Here is a 21,084-nt window from a genome sequence, read left to right as displayed (position 1 = left end):
AAAACTATCAGTCTCCCTGTGTGAGAGTGTGTGAGTGTGTTTGCAAGCGATTGATAACAAGGACCTATTCCAAAACTAAAATGATTTCTTTTTTCCATCGCCCAGAACTTTCATTTTTCTTCTAGTTCACATTTAATTTTCTCTCTTAACTCTGGTTTAATTTTCTCCAATAATTTCAAAGTGTTTGGTTCTAAGAAGCTTAAAGGATCCAAGCCTCAATGCCATCTGTTTATCGTGAAACACTGAGAGGTACAAAATTAGTTACTTACTTTCATTTTTTAAATCAGCCCTCAGTTCATTAATTTTTGTTTATGTTACATGCTTTCCTGCAAGTCTTGAGTTATTTCATGAAAGTACTCAACAGTAAGTAAAGTTTGAAAAGCTTTCATGTACATGGTAATAGTCCACAAAGATTACCGAGGAATGAGAGAGCCCGATCGTGTTTTCAAGGAAGTACTTAAGCTGGCGATCAGTACATATTTTGCATGAGGTTCCCAGGCTGCTAAATAAGACTGTAAGCAGCTCATTCAGGAAAGCAACTGCAGAAATTTTTTAAATATGTACTGAATCATCATTTGTGGAATTTACTATCTTTACTCACCCTTTGTCAACCGGGGGAAGCGAGTACTTTACATACTTAGTGAGTGGCACTTAATACTCAAAATTGTTTTTGTAAATTGATTAGAGCTTAATTGGTGGAATTATTTTGGAGATTTTGCTGGACAAGCAACTGCTAATCATGAATTAACGGTCACTGACTAAACACCTTTCTGTCGGATTTAATAGTCAGATACGAATAGGCGATTTTGTTGGTCTATCCGGTGGATTCTGTAGTAGTCACTGACCATTTTCAATTGACTGTTGCTGTACCTGGAATTCTGCAGTAAATCCACTAAATAATGGTCAATTTTTACAAATGCTTGAAGTGGTTAAATACTAACGTCTGTCCTGTGCATCTACATATCGATAGTAAAACTGCAAAAATGCGTAGATATCTCGGTTGCAGTGTTTCAAAACCTCTGTTGATATTTTATCTTTTTGAAGGAAAGTGAATCAACATCATGGTTTGATGAAATAGATGATGAATTCTAATGGTCTCTAAAAATTGTTTTGTATGACTTGCATTGTGAATTTCTTAGGCTTTAGATGTTTTGAATCCCTCCTAGCTAACTTATTTTCATTTTCTGTTAAGTGCTAATCAAATTTGTTTCCCTTATTTTGCAGATTTGAGGAAGAGTTCTGTTAACTGATGTCCATCATGATGAAAGGATCTTGAAGTGAAGGGTCTCATTTTCAACAAAAATGCATTCTCCCCAGTCTCCTGGTAATTATTATTTCAAGTACTTATTTTTTCTTGGTCATTAAATGGCTTTATTTTTACCATACAGTACAATAGAGTCGCAATGTACTGGAGCGCCGATGAAGCCACTTTTGGAGGCTGTTTTGTCCAGTACTCCGGAGACTAGTGTGCGGCGACTAGCGATGACGCATGCGCTGAGACTCGCGCTCAGCGCTCCCCACTCCCGACTCGGCTCCGCTACAGCAGAACGTCTCTGTCAGGTCCACACACATTGAACCAGCTAAGTAGGCCGGTAATGAGTCTGAAATTGAGTCCATTTATGAATATTATCCAGGAGTAACATACATTAATGGATTCATTATGGCTTTGAATATCTATTTCAAGCAAAATTTGCACAGATTAACATCGATGGAATTAAAAAAATTTGAAAAAACACAAGCAGTCGTTGATTTCTCCATAAGCCACCATGATAATAAGTGCCGTTGGGTTCACACTTGGTTCACACTTTTCGGAGCACAAGCGGCTCGGAAAGGCCCGTTCATGGATTGACTTCATTGGCGCTCCAGTACATCGCGACTCTATTGTACTCTATGATTTTTACCAAGTGTTAGCTCTATAATTACATGTCGCATACCTGTTTTTCCAAGCTCGCTTTAGCGAGCCTTCACAGCTGACAAAGGGGATTCGATCCTGAGACAATCAGCGAGCCTTCCTAGCTAGCTGAAGGAACTTGACCCTGAGACAATGAGCTGTGTGCTCATTACCAGACTCCTTTCCGGAGCTCTTTCCCTGTGGCTAAAATAAAGAAAAAGGAATGAAGTATGAAAGTAGACAACATACTGGACTCTAGGTAAAGAGTATTGAGGATGCAGCTAGGAAAGATGAAGTATGAAAATAAAGCAAAATTTCAGCGCATGCTACCGATTTTCAGCCCTAATTTTCTTACAATTAGTGCATGATTAATTCCAGTTTTTTAGCTCCTTAAAATTTTTGAAACACTGCAATTGAGATTAGTGATTTTACAGTTCAGCCATGCATTAGTTCTTTATATCTTATGTGTTTTTAACAGAGAGGAGCAAACCAACTGTACCTCCAAAGCCAGCTGCCCTGTCTCTATCAAATTCAAGTAATGTTCTCACAGGAGCCTCAAGGTAAATACCTATTTTGTCTGAGGTTTTTATTATCTTTGTTGTTGTTGTTGTTGTTATTAAACACTATTATCCAAATGGATTTGGTTGAAGAATTGTAGGAACCTGTTGTCTCCAAAACCAGGACTGTAGAAACGTCTTGACCCCGCAAGCAGCTCGTCGCTCTTAGTGCCGTGCAAAAATATGATGACCAACTCATGCAAGTATAAAAATGGCGGGTTTTTTTTGGGTCAAATCATGACGGCCTTGGAATATAGGGAGTCCTTCATGAAGCAGGCATTTTAGGTATTGGAAATGTTAAAAATTGGTTCATAAATGAAAAATAAGTACCTATTTATAGTTTTGGTTATACTTTATGATATTTGGAGGAATGCTACGTTTGAATTGACACTTACAAAAAACGCTAATTCTGCAGTGAGTTGAAAGCGAAAATTTTCAATCTGTCCATAATAGAAATGAATATTTAAGGAGGAAATGTTTATTTTAGTGCTTAATTTCTCACCTGGCTTATTGTTAGTGACCTATTAGATCTAAGAGCTGGCTTTAATGCACATAAATGAATAAAAACATTTTTGTTTCAGGAGTAGCAAGGTTTGCATCTCTCAAAATCACTGCTGTCAGACCTCATCCTTCTTGGCCAAGCTGAGTAACTGTGAGCCGTCAAAAAATGTCAATATCTCTCCGAAGCCACCAATATTGCCCAAGCCAGCTCATTTAAAAAACTTCAGAAGTCCTGTTCCTTGCAACTCAACTAGTCCAGAAATACCAAAAAAGCCTTTTCGTCTAAAGTCCAAAGGCAGTACAGAGTGTAGCATAAATGATGATGATGAAACTGTGATCTCCACAGATGTATGTGAAACATTAAAAATTCTGTCTATTGAAAAGTCTCTCCATGATATAGCTGAATCAATCAAGAAAGCCTCCAATGTAGAATCTATTGTAGAAACAGCTGCCAGTGATTCTTTTGACAAAGTTTACAAAATTTCTGATGAATTAGATTTCAATCAGTCGCCAATTGAACAAAATACCTTGAAACTCAGTATTTCAGAAACACTTACAAACAATACTTTCATCCAACAATCATCAATATCAAACAAAGACAGTAGCTTCATCAAACAATCATCAATATTGAATGAAAATGAACTCAACTATGTGCATTCATCCATTAAAAGCATCACAAATGATGCAAATCTTGAAAAAAATGAAACTACAGTCACCTCTCATCGTGAAATTTTCCATTCCGAAACTTGGAGTACATTCTCAAAAAACATTAAAGTAGAAAGTGATGAAGAAACATCGAACAGAGTAATAGAAAAGAGCAATATTCATTCTGATGAGCAAAATAAGGAAGCTTGTGCGGATGGAATTTATTGCATTTCTCCGCCATCAGATGCCCCTAACGATTTAAAATCCTTTCAAATTGTGTTGACGGATGTTGTAGAAAATCAAATTGAAGGATTATCAAGTGAATCAAATTTAAATTCAAATGTTGTCTCAGCTGAGCAAGATTTAGGAGAAGGATTGACTGAAACTGAAAACGCTGTGTGCTCTGTTATTTCGGGTCCAAATGGCAGAGGGAGCATCTCAGATCTTGAAGTGTCGAAGTACTCGAAAGGAAATCAGTCAGATGTTGAGTCTGTTGGAAGTGATACTAGTGGATCATATTCTGTAAGACGGCGGCTTACCATGTGGTTTGGCTCATTTGGTAAAGGGGTCAAAGATCGCAAGAAAAAACGTCAAAGTTTTACATTTTATAGCGATGATGGTAACGAAGATGGTGATTCATCTGCAAGTCAAATTGATGACTCTTTTGCGGATCGTAGCAATGATACATCTGTCAAAGCAAGTGATTCATCCAGCACCGGAGAAGTTTCTAAGCTCCCGACCATTGAAAAACTGAGTGCTGATTCAGGAGGAAACAGAAGTTCCATGTCAGATGAAAGCCTGGAAAACGTAGTCTTGAATGCATCCAGAGTCACTGAAAACAATCACGAGAAAGTTATAGAAGAAAATACGAAGGAGAAAAAGTGTAAGAAAGCATTTTTAGTAGCCAAGGAGCTTACAACATCAGAAAAAGTCTTCATCAATGCTTTGAGTCTAATTTGTCATGATTTTACAGCGTTCATAAACAAAGCCTCCCCAGACCCTTCAAATCCTGTTCTCCCACAACCTGATCTTCAGAAAGTCATTGGATCTCTACCGCAATTACTTCTTTTCAACCAAGTTCTTCTGCAAGACTTCGAAAATCGAATCAAAACATGGGAGAGTCAACCTAAAATTGCAGATGTTATAGTAAAAAAAGGTCCATTCTTAAAATTATATACTTCATATATCAAGGATTTCCAGTCTCAATGCGAATTTTTAGATGAGTGTTGTCAAAAGTATTCTCGGTTCGATAAAGCTCTGAGAGACTTTGAGTGCTCTGATATCTGTAAGAAGTTAACTCTGAAGCATTATATGTTGAAACCAGTTCAGCGGATTCCCCAGTACCGATTGCTTCTTGAAGATTATCTTTCTAATTTGGATCCTGAGTCGGAGGACTACCTAGATACTCAACAAGCTCTCCATGTTGTCTGCGATGTTGCGAATCATGCAAATAAAAGTATGAAGCAAGGGGTAAGTACTCCCTAGGTCACACACTTATCCTTTTTTAAACTCAAGGTTTGCATATCGATCAATGACCGTCTTAATCGAATATTTATTCTTACTGAAAGAATGTCTTGATCTGGAGAAATTTAAGGATCTAAGTAATACTGAATCCTATCACATTTTTCTGATCTAAATTCTTTTGCTCCAATGGTGTGCTCTTATCAATGTTACAATATTAATTTTGAGACTTATCAAAAAATAGTATAAAAAAGACCTCAAAAGGAAAAATTTGCTTCTACTATCTCAAATATGTATCCAAAAATTTAAGGTGCAATCTAGTGGCTGGGTGTTTTGTAGCAAGGTTGCTGGTTAACCTATTGTTGTCTAGCAAATTTGAAAGTAATTGACGTACACTGATTTTACTAATTTATACTAATGAATCATCTTTATATGTAGTCACAATTTTATGGACCTTTCTTTTGAAATTTTGTTTGAAACTGTTTTGAATATTTTTCACTGACTGACTAAACGCGGCTAAAAAATGGAAATGTAGATAGAGATGGAAGAATGAGCTCTATTCACTGCCCTCATACTTGCGTGAAATATTGTGCATTTCATTTTTCGCATAGGTAATTAACTTGTGACCTGGTAGCCGATTAGTAAGTATCGGGGGTCTTTAAAATTGTAATATTTTTGAAACTCCAAAATTCTTAACTTTTCATGTCTAATGTGTAATTTACCTATATGTACTTTTGCTTTTAGGATCACTTGAGTAAGTTGCTTCAAATTCAAGCTCAGCTTGGCAATTACGAAATAGTGAAACCAGGAAGAGAATTCGTCAAAGAGGGAGACCTGTATAAACTGTCTCGAAAAAGTCTGCAACTTCGATTTTTAATACTGGTATGTTTCAGATTTCAGCACCTTTTTCTGTGTTTCGAATAATTTTTATCACTAATTTTTTTCCATCACTTTGGAAAATTGTTCTGATTTTCCTAAATATGCAATTTAGAGCGCTCTAGAAGCCCTGGAAATCGTCAAGGAGACTGTTGATTATTTATCTTGATCATAATTTTTTTTTATAGATTCAGATTGATATTCCTTCATCTTAGAGAAAACATTTCTCTTTAGTTACTCAATTGAGCATTTTTGGCACCCCAGGTGGAATTAAATGTGCATCAAAAAAATAAAAAGTTGAACATTTTATCACTCCAGGGTGGCAAAAACCAAACGATTGAGTAAAAGCCTTCAAACAATGCCGAGGAACAGTTTCGTCCGAACAGGATGAACCTGTCACAACTTTGCCTCTGGGCAGACATGCTCAAAATAGCTCCTAGTGGAGCCCTTGGCGATGAAAGGTAGCAGTATGACCAGCCGTCAAATTGCATCAGAATTTCGGTTTTTTTTAGATGATCCTTGTATACAAAGGATTCGAAAGATTGACATCCTGAAAATTGGTCAACAGCCAGAGAAAGGGAAAGTTTGTAGACTTTAAATGTATAATTAATACAAAGAATTTATGTTGGCCATAGTTTTGTATAAAACATGAAATGTAGGTAACCATGTTTCCACTTTATTGTAACTCAAATTCTTTGAGCTTTGGTCAATTTTTCACTTGAAATGGTCATCTTTTCTAATTCCCGTAATATTTGTCTTACCCCGTTTAAGATATCACATTAGTCTATAAGATTAAGATCTTTTCTTTTTATGCATGATGAGCATAAATTTCCCTGTAGATAGCCGAAGTCAAAGGCTGCATATCTCCAATTGTAATGTTTCAAGTCTCCAGTCAAGTTATACCTTTCTTGAAGTAAAGTAACCAAGTTTCTTGCAATAAGTCCTTCTTGAAATCTTTTGTAAATTTTCATTATTCATTCAATAATATTAACAGAAAATTTTAAGGAGATACTGCGGTTAATTTTCTCTGAAGAAAATAAAACAACAGACAATTTTTAAATGATGTAATGGAGATTTACATTTTTGACTGAAGACATTGATGGGTCAGTGTCAAAACTCCAAACTGGGAACATTCTGTCACTTTAATGAACTTTTTCATTTTATTTACACAGTTGAGTGATACACTTATTCTCACCTCATACTATGGTTCAATGACTGGTCTAAAGGTGAATTATGAATTACCTCTAAGTGGTATGAAGGTTTATGTTCCTCAAACTGAAGATTATCACAACGAATTTAGCATCATCACAACCACCCGCAGTTTCTCTCTTAGAGCCAGGTAGGCAGTTTTTTTTTTAACTTCTAATTTCTCAATTTATGGTTATAATATTCATTGCAATTATAATTCGATTTTTACCGATTGACTTTTTGTTTTTTGTACTTTCCGCTAATGGGGATTTTTGCTGTCTAAACAATCATTCATTTCGTTGATACTCCATGAAATTTTGAAGTCACCATTTTTCATTTCACCATCAGAACTTGATTTCTTTACTAGTTGCAGCAATTTTTTGTGCGTTTTCACTCAGCAGTTAATAAAGGCCAAAAGAAATTAGGGTCCTCTAGAGAAATCTATGGAGCTCTCATTGAAGAGTGTTCCCCTCACTTTTTTTACACTGATTGATGAATTTCAACTTTCTTTTGAAAAATTCACCCTGAAAAGTCGCCAAATCATGCAAAAAATTTTTTGCCCGGATACGCTGCCGACCAGTTGTTGGTCTCCGGTGGTGTAGTGGTTGTAGCGCTTGCTCTATGATCGGGAGGTCCTAGGTTTCATCTCGGCCAGGTGACCAAAATTTGAAGGTCTCACAAACAACGGTTACCTGGGACTGACTTGGTCAGGAACTGAGGGGGATGGGACTTTTGGGGCCGTAAGCGTGAGATTATGCGATTCTACAAAAAACACAATTTTAATGATATTACAAGCTAGCCCTCCCAATTTTCACAGCCTCTCCATTTTTTCATGCAAGCGGCCACATGATCATGATCATTATCAGGAAGTTTCTGCACTCCTACCTACAATTACTAACTTGAAACTGTGTTTAATAGTCATAAATAATTGTTCCAGGACACAAATAGAGCGTCAAGAGTGGGTGGAAGCATTAGAAAGTGCAATCAGGGACAACATCCAACGGCAACTAAGTTTTCTGAATTTGAAAGCAGCACCCACCAGTGTCACGCAAAATGGTGGTGAATTCAAAATTGGCAAGGAGGTTAGATTTCTAGATTTTGTCCTAACTTATCCTTGCTCCTATATTTGCTGTGGGCTTAATGAATGTCACCTGCACTGTGTACTGGATCACGTAAAACTTGAATGAAAGAAATTACTTCATCCACCACAAATGATGAATGATTCTGTTAAATTTTTTTTTTTTTTTTTTTTTTTTTTTTTTTTTTTTTTTTTTATTAACCCGTAAGTCACTGCAAATGTCGAAAAGTTGCTCTAAAAAATTATATACATTATACACTAATGAATTTTAAAAGAATAATTATTCTTTGCAAGTGATTTTTTCCATTGTATGGTTAAAAGCAGAGCAAATATTACCCAAACTAGCAACATGCATAATACATCTATCATCCCTGTGGAATTTCCTGCGAAATTGATTAAAACTTTTATCATCTCAGTAACCTCTATACGATGAAATATTTTTCTTAAAGCTTCTATCATCCACAATAGAAATCTATCTAATTTTAGAAAATAATTTCCGGATTAATAAAGAATGCCCTCTTCCCTCTCGAGACAGTGAGTAGGTGTTCCATTCTTTGGTTGATTGAACTTTTTCACTTTATCTTCTGTTCTTCTGTTTCTAATGATAATAATAATCTTTCGTTTCTGTTTTACGAAGGCGCCTGTTTGGATCCAGGATGGAAGAGTAACCATGTGTCAATCATGCACAGCTGAATTCACAGTGACATTCCGGAGGCATCATTGCAGAGCATGTGGAAAAGTATGCACTATTATTTAATTTTGCACTTTGACAATGAAACCTTTAAACAGCGTATCTCGTTTCCTGTGTTTTAAAATCTCCACTTCTATTCTATTCATTTAAAGAAGGAAAAATTAACATTTTTCATAGTGTTTCTTTGCAAAGAGGAGAAAAATTATTGCAATTTTTAAAAAGTGTCGTTGAGCGGTTTTCCAGATAAAAAATAAAGTATGATAGGAAGTCTACAACGTCGCAAACCTTGATATGTGGTTCGGGATTTTCACTTAGGATATCTCTTGAATTAGTGTAGTGATTCTCAATCTGTGGGCCGCAGATCCTGAGGGGTCTCAAGGTGAAATTAGAATATGAGGTTATATCTATAACAAGAACAGATGTCAAATTTTTAAGTTTTGAGAAAAGCGCATTTTAAGTTGTAAATGTAGTGGTTTTTAATGTTCTCAAGACAAAAAGGGTTTGACTTAGGGATTTGTCGCAGAAAAAATCTGACAGATTACCTAGAACGAATTTTAAGTACACTTTAAGATTTTATGTTGTTAATTTCTAAAAGTTTAGCTCAGCACAGGCTACTCTCAATTACAATTACTAGGGGCAATAGCGACCTCGTCAAGCCTATAGAGATCTCCGACAACGAAAATGGGAGCCGCTACTGTATCTTACACGAACCCGTTCAACTTTTGCGTTATTTTGAGATATTATAAATTACTTGAAGCCTCTTCAAAAAAGATCAGTGCACCCTGTGTACAGTTTGAAAATGTTTTTACTTTACATCTTTTCTTTTAAGTTTCAACAGTTCCCCCTTCATTTTTATGTCTCTTTTATTTTCTGTTTTTAAGTTCCTATCTCTGATTTTTGTATAATTTTAGGTTGTTTGTGGAAACTGCTCTGATTACAAAGCACCCTTACAGTATATGAAATTCCAAGCTGAAAGAGTTTGTGAAGATTGTTTCAATATACTGATTAAAGGTAGGATCATAATTTTCTTTATTTGTATTTTAAATTACATTTGCAACTTAATGTACATAAATTCCACCGAAGGAAGAAAAAAAAAATATTTAGAGCAGTTGCTTAGTCTGAGAAGTCAAAGATTCATCGTGAAAAGTCATCAATAGCGCCACTATTATTTTTGCCTATATTTGCTGAAAAGATGAAGCAAAAGTCCTCTGTTGAATTGAAAAATTAGGGGAAAGGCTCTTTGTTGTGCTTTCAAATTGAAATTATAAGTTTGCCCTAATATTACTAAAGTCAACGAAAAACGACTGCTATCATTTTAATGGACCATTCTTAGATGATTTCATTCAAGTTTATTCAGCTTTATTCTTACGCAGTAACTTTGAAGGCCTAGCATAGAAATTTTTGGAAAAACTCTCAAAGGTTTTTTCTTCTGTGGTAACTTGTTTGGGTTTAATCACTGTCTCTTTTTTTTTGCGTATTTTTGTAGAGTTTGTGAATCCGTCTAGTCAACTTCGTGAAGCAATCAAAAAAGATTTCAATTTGAAGAGTTCTGAATCTGTAGATTCTGCTTTAGAAGACATATTTAACTTATTCAAGAGAGCAACGCTAGGTGGCTCCAAAAAATTCAAAAAAATTCAAGAGATTCCTCAAAGATTAAGAGAGGTAGGTATTGTGTAATATAATTTTCGAATTCACATGTGAAGTTGTACCGCAACATTGTGTGGTACAGAAAATTGCATGCCAGAATTTCCCTGTGCAACCTGCGCTGCATTTCCTGCATAGAAAACCTTTTTCCAAGATATTGAAGATGATTAGATTGGTGCCATTGAATAATCGTGCCCACATCGAATTGAATTTTGCAAGTTATCAAATTTTCTAGAAGTTTTCTAGACATCGCTGCCTAGTTTAAAACTTTGTAGGCGTCTCAAAAATTCAAGGTTTTTGACTACTGTCAGTTGTTAATTGTACATTGCAAGTATTAGCTACTTTTAATGGTTCAGTTTTACCCATCATAAATAACAAGTTTCTCAGGATAGTTGGAAAGAGAATGGGAATTCCCCGGAACGTTCCTAGATAAGTTACTGGGAATTTACGGATGGGTCTTCAAAATGTGATTGATTATTACTCTCTATGTGTTCGTGCAAGTAACGAGGTAAAAAGGTTTTTTTTTAAATGTGTGCATATGTATGTGTTTCTGCATCAAAGTTTCCCGAGAAAGTTCCTGTGCACAGGAACAGGAACATTGCAATATTGACCCCTCATTTATGGCATGAAATGAGAAGTTGATGTTTCATTCTTGCCAAGAAGATTCCAAATACCTAGTATGTAAGATCAGTTGCGAGAAATCTTTCAAAATTGTATTAAAGCATTGTCACTATGTGAGTAAATTCCCATGAGTGGACCAGGTAAAAACTTTCAGCTTCTTACCTGCCCAAAAACCAGGTGTTTAAAGTTTGTAGTCTTTTTGTATTGTTTCATACTTTTTATCAGTTTAATAAAAGGCACAAGTGACCTTGTTGTCCCAAAGATAGAAAGGTATTTGGTTATTTCAGTGTTTATGCTTTCAGCTGAGCATTATTTTGATGTTTCTTGGGGTTTACCAGATTTAAGTCTTCAAATATTGCATTTTTCAACAGGTGACAGCAAACGATTCAGGCTCCCAGATGAGTGGTTGGCTGTTATATCGGAAAGAAAAACGCTCTTGGAAACGATTCTGGTTTGTGTTGAAGGACCAAGCTCTGTACTTTTACAAAGCCTCTGAGGACGTCGTTGCCCTTGGTAGCATTGCTGTTCTCGGTTTTAAAGTGGAAGACTCTCAAGAGGTATATTTTCACTCTACCATTCAATATTTAATATATTTTAGGAGCAGTACTCCTCTAAGTTTTGACCATTACAAAATGGTATGTAGATATTCCAGAAAAAGTATCCATTGAACATATTAGGTCACTTTAAGATTCACTCAAAAAGAGTATTCCTAAGATCGGTCGATAGAGGTGTCTCATCGCTTTTCAATAAGCCTCAAAATAGTTCTGTTAAGAAGTAGTAACGATAAGGAGACTCTTACCAAAAGCAATCAAAGTTTTCAGAGCTGATAAAAATGAGCTGTTGCCTCGTTTATCAGTTTTAAGGGCCAATCAACCCAACAGACATATTTTTCTGGCAACCACACTTTAACTATAGGTTAATGCAGTTTCAATAGAGCCGGCTGTTTCCGACAACAGGGTCTTTATGGGAGTAAATTCGCATTTCGGAACTAAGCGTTATTGATAGCTTCCTGTCAAAGATTTGTTTGAATAACCTCATCAACAGTAAGACCCCCTAGTAAACTTACAAAAAGACTTATAAGGTCAGTAACTGCCATGTCAAATTTGCTACTCGATATTTGCTTCATGCCAAAGTCTGTTTCTGGTCTTTCTGCAACAAAGTGATAACCTCTCCGCTAACCAGCAATTTCGTCCTAGAAGGAGCAAAAGAACCAAAATCCTTTCGAGTCAAATTTGGCACTGAACCAATTTTAGTATGCTTAACGAAGAAATAAATTTCTCCAAGTGCGGAGTCATTCTTGACTAATTGACAAGCTATCTGCTTCAGGAGATGGAGGATTTTTGTATGAAATCTTACTCTTGTTGCTCAACAATGAATTTTTTCCCCACAATCTAACCATGCAAGTTTCAGTTGTATTAGCAAACAAGAAGTTTGAAATGAATGATGCTAATGATGCTATTAATACGTTGATTTCAGAAGTTTTCAAATATATTCTATTTGTTCTGCATGAAATTTGAATGAAGAAACTTTTGGATAGAGTGAGGCTATACAGTCAGGTGTACATTACGGTGTTTCAAAATCTTATCTCCTATTTTCATTTTTAGGAAGGAAACCAACCAAAATCCCTACTCGAAAATTCCACATGGAGGTTATTTCCTTAAAACAAGTAAAAATGGACGTATTTATGCGAAATGGAACTATGTGCAAGTGGACAGATAGGGTGAACTCAGTGTTTGGGCAACAAGAATGAATGGGACTTTAAAGCGCCAGTGACATTAGCTGTGAGGACCGGGCGCAACAACGGCTAGGTCGTCAGTCTTTAACTCATGAGCCCTGTGCACAATGCTCTTGTCTCATGCCCAAGACTCACGAGCTAGAGCTCAGTTCTTTTTGATTTAATATCAAATCCCTTTTTTCCATTTTATCAAAAGGAACTATATCCGTTTTTACATTGTTTCTTATGCAGCTTCCACAAGCACACCCCATCTTTCCACTTCCATATAGTTCCTTTTAGCATAAATACGTCCAAATGTTGGTCGGTTTCCTTACAAAAAATTGAATTAGTAGATAAAGTTTTGAAACACCACCATGTAGATGATATTGTTTAGCTTAACTCTATCCATTCAAGCTTCTTTGGTGCTGTAATTCTAATTGTGTCCAGAGGTACCAATTACTAATTACTCACCAATTACTTTCAATACTTACTCTACTTACTTTGAGACATAAAAAGAGTGTGGTCTTTTGTAGCAGGATCTCATGGAAGTATCTGATTCCAAGCGTGTCTTTCAACTAGTTCATCCTGGTCGAAAACCAATGACATTCTGTGCCGATAACAGAGATGCTGCCAAGAGGTTAGTTGACGGTCAGCAAAATCTTACTATCCATAGTCTCTTGTAACTGCATACCTACTGTTCAGCTAGATTCAAAGGCAAAAGTCTTAACAAATTTGTGTGAATGAGTCTTGAAAAATATTTAATTAAAAGTTTTGTAATCACAATGGTTGCTCACTCTTCTTTGCCGCTTCACTTTCTGATATAGTTTTCAGATTATTCAAACACTGCATTGTATTTCATAGTAAAATCTGCCGAGGAAAGCCATCATTTTTTGGCCAAAAATTTTGGAATTGATTTTTTGTCAGTTCGCTGTTTGTTTGAAAAAACGGAGTGTTCTCCAAAAATCGATCTTATCAAGGAAAAAATTCTATTTCCCGTAGATTCTATGCATAACAGAGATAAACCAAGTGCATTTTTGGATTCAGCAACCAAAAACACACAGGAACTCTCGCACCGCATACCTTACAAATTTTCTATTCTATTCCAAACAAGAAGGTTTTTATTGAGGAAAAATATCTTGCAAGCTTAAGAACATTCAGTCTGCACACTCAGGTTTATGAAAGATAAGTTTCATTTTGCCGTTTTGAATTAATTTCCTTAAATTTTCTCTCCTAAATTGATTGGTTTTTATAAAAACAATTTGAAATTACATCTTCCCGTTAAATGTAATCACCACACTTATTTTTCAGGTGGATGAAGGAATTACACGAAGCAACCGTGCTGAGGTAGAATGAGACTACACTCCTGTTAACAGTCATATCTTTCAAGTCTTTCAAAGTTGTGTCCCTAATTTCCAATTGGGCTAAAGAACAAGTGGAATCAAAGCTTTTGCCTCCTTTTTATCGAAAATGAGGTAAAATAATTTAATTTTGAAATCCTATCGAAAGAAAGTCTCTAGTTTTGCACTATTTTTTTCATGCCTTGCAAAGGTCACTGTGACAAAAATTCAAAGGGAACTTCAATAATGTTCTGTATCAAAAAATTGAAAGTTTTAGCTTAAGTTTTTATGTTTTTTATGGGAATTTTGCTGTTTTTATGTTTGAGATACTTTAAAAGGAACAAAATGCATAATTTTTTAATTTTAAAGGATTTTTTTTAGTCAGTAAGCTGATGACAATTGAAAGGCCAAATCATTCAAAATCAATTTTCCTGTGCAAAAATGTGCGAAAAAATATACTTTCTAAGCGGTTACTCAACTCTAAATCTAAATTCAACATACAACTCTTAAACAGCTTGAAATGGCGAGCTTCTGATCAACTAAATTTCACTTTTGCAACTGCATATTTTTGCAGGAGAAAAATGTGAAACGACCACTGCATAAGCTCATTAAGTAATGTAAGGAAACTTGGAACACAGAGCAATGCAGCATAAGAGTTTTTACGAGGTAAACATTTGTCACCAAATTCGCTGTCAGCAGTCAAAAGTTTTCTTTTCAATTAATAGCTCTGTTACATTGAATTGGTAAACTTTTTTCAATTATGTTGGATTTTGGGGCTTGGGACCTCAGAAATATATTGGTTCGTGCCTTTTGAGTTCAGTGATCAATATCCTTTTAAGGACAATGTTCTCAAATAACTTCTTTGCCTTCACCATGAGAATATTTGATGCGTATTACCAGCTGGAAGAACTAGTTTTAGCTCCACTGAGATTCATGTGGCAAAGCATGAAGTGAGGCTTTGGTTTCAAGTTAGCCACCGGCACTGGTTAATGGAAACACTCAAATGAAAATTGGCTACGCAGATGAAGCGCAATGCATGATAGATTAATGACACTAGATTCAATATAGTACAGTGAATCATAATATCTCTTGAGTTTTATTATTGAACGTATGAAACTTGTTTCACTTGTTTGTTATCATTATTTCTCTGTGCAGTTCTGAATAAATTTTAACTGAAGGAGAAATAATGCTGCAATGTTCTCCTCCATCATCTTGTAGTTGGTTAAGAGTTAAAGAATTGCAGCCACATTTTTGGAAAAATTGAGCTCTTTGTATTTTTTATAGGCATGTATTTTAAAGGCTTCTATATGTATAAAAAAGTTCATAGCCATATTTAATGTCAAGTATGAGGTACAGAACTCAAAGAATGGATCAGTTGGGCTATTCATAGAATCTTGTTTTGATGGTTTCAGTATATAGATTAGCAACAATGAAAAATATCTGTTTAAACTCCAAATTTCTGTGTCAAATATCCATGAAGATATTATTTATAAAAAAACATGCCATATGACGTCATCCACCGTGGTAAAGCATACTGTCGTTTTTTTCACCTTGATTTCATTTGTGTTTTTCACTGCTCAACCACACCAAAAATGTGTACCAGTGGTTGATTTAATCAAGGTAAAAGAGACTATCATATGCACCATCACGGTGGATGACGCCATACGCCATGTTTTTTGATGGGCGATATCTCAGTAAATATTGGATACAGTTCAGCGTTTTGTACATATCTCATTGATTGTTGCTAATCTGTAAGCTTAAATCATCAAAACTCAATTCTATCATTAGCGCAACTAACCCATTATAGATTGCATTTCCACCAGAGAGATTGTTGCACCGTTCCCTGTGATACCTCAAATTGATAAAAAATGAGTGAAGTTTATTTTGATGCTTGAAACTTGTAAGTGCTATCTCATCAGCTGTCAACATTTTTAGCAATCAGATGAAGGAAATAAATTATTTTCGATAGCACAGAACTACTTTTGAACCATCGCTGGAGGCAGGTCCTAATTAATCTGCTAGAACTCAAAGCAATGCCTTTTGTTTTATCGAACAAGAGGTTCAGAACTCAAATAAGATGCACAACAGTAAGAGTTGGGTGTAAAAACTAATTCTGAACCTCAAAAGAAAATTTTTCGGACGAAGTTAAAGATTCTTTAGCTCTTAACTCTATTTCTATCTTCCATGAGACTTTTAAATCTGAAAAGTTTATCTTCATTGTTTGCTCAATTTTAAATTTTATTGTGCCTCCTTATTCGAATGAATATTTTCTTCCAGTATTTTCAAGAATTTTATTGAAGTGAATCATCTTTTGATATTTTCCTAAAATTGGATTTTACCTAACTTGTATCCTCACTGCTTTGTTCTAAAATTTTACCAGTTTTTGTAGTTAGTTGTTTTTCTTTAAATGGATTTTATGTATGATAAAAATTTAAAAAATCTAGATCAAATTTTACCAAAAATGATTTATTTTTTTATAAAATTTTATATTTTTGGACACACCCAAACCCTTTTTATTTTTAGATAAGTTCATGTTTTTAAAGCTGTTGCTTTTTTTCTCAAGAAATGTCCAATATGCCTCTCAAGATTTTATCAACAGAAAAAATGTAAGAGCCTATTAGAGGTTATTAAAGTGCTTTAGATTTGGAGGATAAAGCTTTCTTTAACTTCCAAAAAAAATATCGTTCTCAATACCTCATTCAATCACCACTCCCCCCCCCCCCCCCACATCTTATTTTCTGTTGCCCCTAATTTTGTTCAGTCCTAACTATTATAGGCTTCTTTTAAAGCGGGATATTTTTTGTTCTGTTTGAGATTTAGGCTAATTGTATGAAAGAAAGAAATCTCTGAAATACTCAGATAGTGGGTATAGTATTTTAGAAAATGATACTTTTTTATGTGTATTAAATTCACTTAACCATAGTGGTCGTTTTCTCAAACATTAAGAGGCTCTTTTAAGAGGCAATTTTCCAACTTTTTTGTAAATGTGTGGTTTTTTAATTGTATTTAAATTTTTGTTATGAACACTCAACTGTGATATTGTTTAATTTCTAGATCATGTAATTATTTTTTGCCATTTGAATATGTTCAGAAGTAAATTTTTAGATTTTATCGAGTTAAGAACTATTTTATAAAGTCAGCTGAGTTGATGAAGGGTTCTGCAGAAACCAGGTTTTTTTTTAAAAAAATAAAAATTAATGATTTAGATTTATTTGTGAATTGTATTAATGTATGAATGAACTTCATGCACTTAAAAAATTTTATATTACATTGAGGAAAGCTAAATTTTGTATTAAAATGTCAATCCTCGCATCAAAAATGTGTGCGTGTGGAGGTTTTATCATCCCTTATTTTTTTAATTGACTTAGATGCAAGCTCATAAAAAACTTTCTCTGCAACATCACTTCAGATGAAAAAAGGGAATCATGTTGCCGTTGGGTGTGAATGTTTTTTTCTGAATGCTCTAACCTTTGCCCAGAGCTCCACAAGTTCATAATTTTTGTACTGTGAAGTTTTTCAGCACTCCAAATATTTTGCTGTTTTGCTATTTCACAGCAATATAATCTACTAAATCATCTCAAATCTTCAACTAAATCTCGTAATAATTTCTCTTGTACAATTAATTCCAGAATCTGCCGCGATCAAAATGTTAATGTTAGATCAAGAGGGGTATGCAGTCATACCTTATTTTAGGTAACACTTCTTTCCCTTTACTTTGTAGTGAAATCTTCGTTGTGGTGTTGTTAACAGAGAAAATTTCAAAGATTTCTGTATCTCAGTCCATGACGTACTTCTGAATGGACCACCAATCAAAGTGCGAATTCAAGCATTATGTTTTCCCATCAAAATTTCACGGAGAACACAACTTGTGCGAAGAAAGTTACTGAAATTAACTCTCAATCAGTTGGTTCTGTAATCAGTGCTGAATGAAAACTTAAATATTCTGGTTAGGAGGTAATTTAAAATATTCAAAACGTGTTCTGTGTGAAATTTTTAAAATAAAGCTTATATCAAGATGCTCAAGTTCGTTCCTTGTTCGGTGGTCCATTATGCAGTCTAAATTGTGGAGTTAAGGTAGGAGAACGGCCTGAGTGGCACAATCGGGTTTTACAAAGAGGGTGTTGAAAGTTTTTTCATTATTACTAGTCTATAAACTAGTCTTCCACTTTACAAAATACTTTCCTTTTCTTATGCTGCTAAATCGTGAAATTATATATGTCTGAGTTTAAAGATGCAAGCACCCTAAAGAGTTAACCCATGAAATCCGATCGAGCCTTACCTGGGCAGTTTTTCCGTCTAATTTCTTAATTTTTCTGCACTGATTTATTATTGATTCTCTAGTATTAATAGTTACGTAATTATTTTCAATATAATATGATTCAGTAAAATTATTTTGTAAAAGGTTTGATGGCTTCCTGAATTCTTACATATTTTTATCGAAACATAAAAATGCTTTAGCGATATCAGGATTTAGTTCAAGCTTCCATTTCTGTTATCAAGCTTTCATTTCATGTTCTTCTCCCCTTTTATGTATCCTTCTTTTTAGCAGTATGAGTATGAGATTAAGTCATTATTTATTTAGAAATAAACATTTTTTTTTCTAAATTTCTTCCGAAGAGATTTGTCAGGAATGTCATACCTCTTCATTGGCTCTCATCAAATCACAATGAACACGAAAACATTTATAATTTATCTTGCTGTAAGGAAAGAATCAATCATGCTTTCTTTTTTGAAGAAATGTTAAGGAGAGTATGAACATTTGTCCTACCTATATGTATTTAGCTTCCTTAGATATATGACAATCATTGAGTCTTGCCTTGACTGCTTTCCAAGAATCTGATCCACAGGAAGTGAAGAAGGGTCTCGAATATGATGTGATCAAACTTCTAAGCAGAGTGCCCGAAGGTAAAGGCTGAATCAAATGTAATATCGCTAACCTTTACCCTCAATGAGACAATAAGTGGAGCCTTTAACGGCTATACTGTGACTCTCATTTTAGGTCATTTTGATCTCAAAATTTGATGATATACTCATGAAATAAGTTTCAACTCCTGCGAATCCGATTTTTTTTAAAAAAAAAAAAAAAATCTGGATGAAACTTACAATTAAGTCACCTATTGAAGTGGTGGTGTTTTGCGGACCAAAAATCCTAAAATTTACTTTAAGTTTTGTCAATGGTGTCTAAGTGATATGAGTATTATGAGGCTCGTCCGACATACCTCCAATAATGTGTGACAGTGATAGAAAACTTCCATATTCATGTAATTCATATCTGCCGTTTACGTTTTGTGCGGCTAAGTATGATGGTTGAATTTTCTATACAGTAAAATATCAAAGAATCGTACTTTTTTTCGCCACAGAGAGATTATCGTCGTTATGGGCGCTGCGCAGAAAAATATGGTACTTAGTGATTCCTTACATTAACAGCCTTCGCACTTTTCTGTGGCTCAGCCCAGGTCAAAGAGAAATTATGAGATTTATATTGGGCAAGGCGGTATAGATATTCCTGCCATCATTTAGTTATTGTCGTCAATAAAAAGAATCCTAATTATGTCCAAGATGATATTTTTTCCAGAAATATGTATACGTGTTGATAAACCGATCATAATTTTAGAAAGGACTTAACTCTAGACAATGAGGCCTTCATTTGAAAATTATTAAGTGACTTTTGTCTCATACTTCAAAATAAAATCACAAGGCTGTCTTAGCTGTGCCCTTACAACCTCAGCTCATGGTAATTATTGTAAAATTACGTACTCAATTGTTTTTCTTTTTTCTCTTTTAAACAGGGGACATTTTGGCGATGTAAGTCTGCAATCACACAACTCGGTTTGCAACATTGCAGACTTTCTGTCATACTTAATTTTTTATACGGAAAACGACTCAATAGCAATTCTTTAGAACTGTCGTGACTTTTCTTCTCTGTGCGAAGAAAATTCTGCAAAATCTTCAAGGAATAATGCCAGTGTGTTTTCTTTTAAAAAAATAACAGAGGCGGAGATTTTCAGACACCGCAAACAAGATATGTGATTGCGGACTTGCGCTGTCGATTTTCTCTTTTTTTTTTTTTTTTTTTTTTTTTTTTTTTTTTTTTTTTTTGTAAAACTTTTTCTTACCGATTTTTCCTAAAACTTGTCGATTGTACACGATGATTTGTAGGATTTTCTCTTTGTTGAATTCAATTTAGGTAAAAAATTTTAATTCCTTGCCTCAATTTTTTAACTTAAAATTCTTCAGCTTTGAAAGATGTAGGATGATTATCATTTTTCAAGAATTCCTGCACTGAGAGTAGTAATTGTGTAATGACTCAGCTTGCCTGCCTGTCTTTGGAATTCTCTCATACTGTTTGCCTTGTTTCTTATGCTATTCATTATTTTTAAGGTAAGCATTTGTTATTACATATCACTAGATACCTTGTTAAAGTATCTAATCATGACTAATACTTAGTTGATTTTTGTTATATATTTTAATAAAAAGTACCATTTTTAATGTTGTCTTAACAATTTTGCCTCATCCTTCCTTGAAACTATGCAGAAAGGCAGGTGAAGATACTCATTTATGTAACCTTCCCCGGTTAAAAAAAGTATTTTTTTTTAACTCTTGTTTTCAGTTAAGAAATGAATGGACTCGTAACTAGCCCAAGATGTAGTGGGGTCATACCTCAATTATTAGTCCTGTAAACCTTTTTTAATATTTACTCTCTCTACATTTACATTCACAAGTAAAATAAAAAACCGATGGAGGCTTTGTTTGAAAATCTGTTGAAAAGCCACAATTAGTCAGCATATTACTGACTGCAAGTTTCACTACAGGGGCGTAGCTTTTAACCTAACAGAATGATCTTCGGAAAAGCCTCTCTTCAGGCCTGCAAATTGTCTTT

At 34.7% G+C, this 21,084-nt stretch overlaps 1 protein-coding gene across 2 annotated transcripts; it reads left to right on the top strand.

Annotated features, from left to right (window-relative positions):
• Window positions 1-16: 16 nt before the first annotated feature.
• LOC109033693 (FYVE, RhoGEF and PH domain-containing protein 6) lies at window positions 17-20,693 on the top strand. 2 transcript variants are annotated; one of them, XM_019046413.2, is made up of 13 exons: window positions 17-249; window positions 1,225-1,324; window positions 2,370-2,451; window positions 3,030-5,064; window positions 5,800-5,937; window positions 7,104-7,270; window positions 8,057-8,201; window positions 8,835-8,936; window positions 9,800-9,899; window positions 10,375-10,550; window positions 11,525-11,710; window positions 13,404-13,504; window positions 14,176-20,693. In XM_019046413.2, the coding sequence occupies exons 2-13, from the start codon at window positions 1,303-1,305 to the stop codon at window positions 14,213-14,215; spliced, it is 3,294 nt and encodes a 1,097-aa protein (XP_018901958.2). In that variant the 5' UTR covers window positions 17-249; window positions 1,225-1,302; the 3' UTR covers window positions 14,216-20,693. The 2 variants fall into 2 exon arrangements, with proteins under 2 accessions (XP_018901958.2, XP_018901957.2); XM_019046412.2 differs by having other exon boundaries at window positions 13,401-13,504.
• Window positions 20,694-21,084: the final 391 nt, after the last annotated feature.

Source organism: Bemisia tabaci, chromosome 2 (genome assembly GCF_918797505.1).
Source record: "Bemisia tabaci chromosome 2, PGI_BMITA_v3".
Taxonomy (NCBI): Eukaryota; Metazoa; Arthropoda; class Insecta; order Hemiptera; family Aleyrodidae; genus Bemisia; species Bemisia tabaci.
The sequence above is the reverse complement of the archived record's forward strand: the minus strand, read 5'-3'. Positions and strand labels throughout refer to the sequence as shown.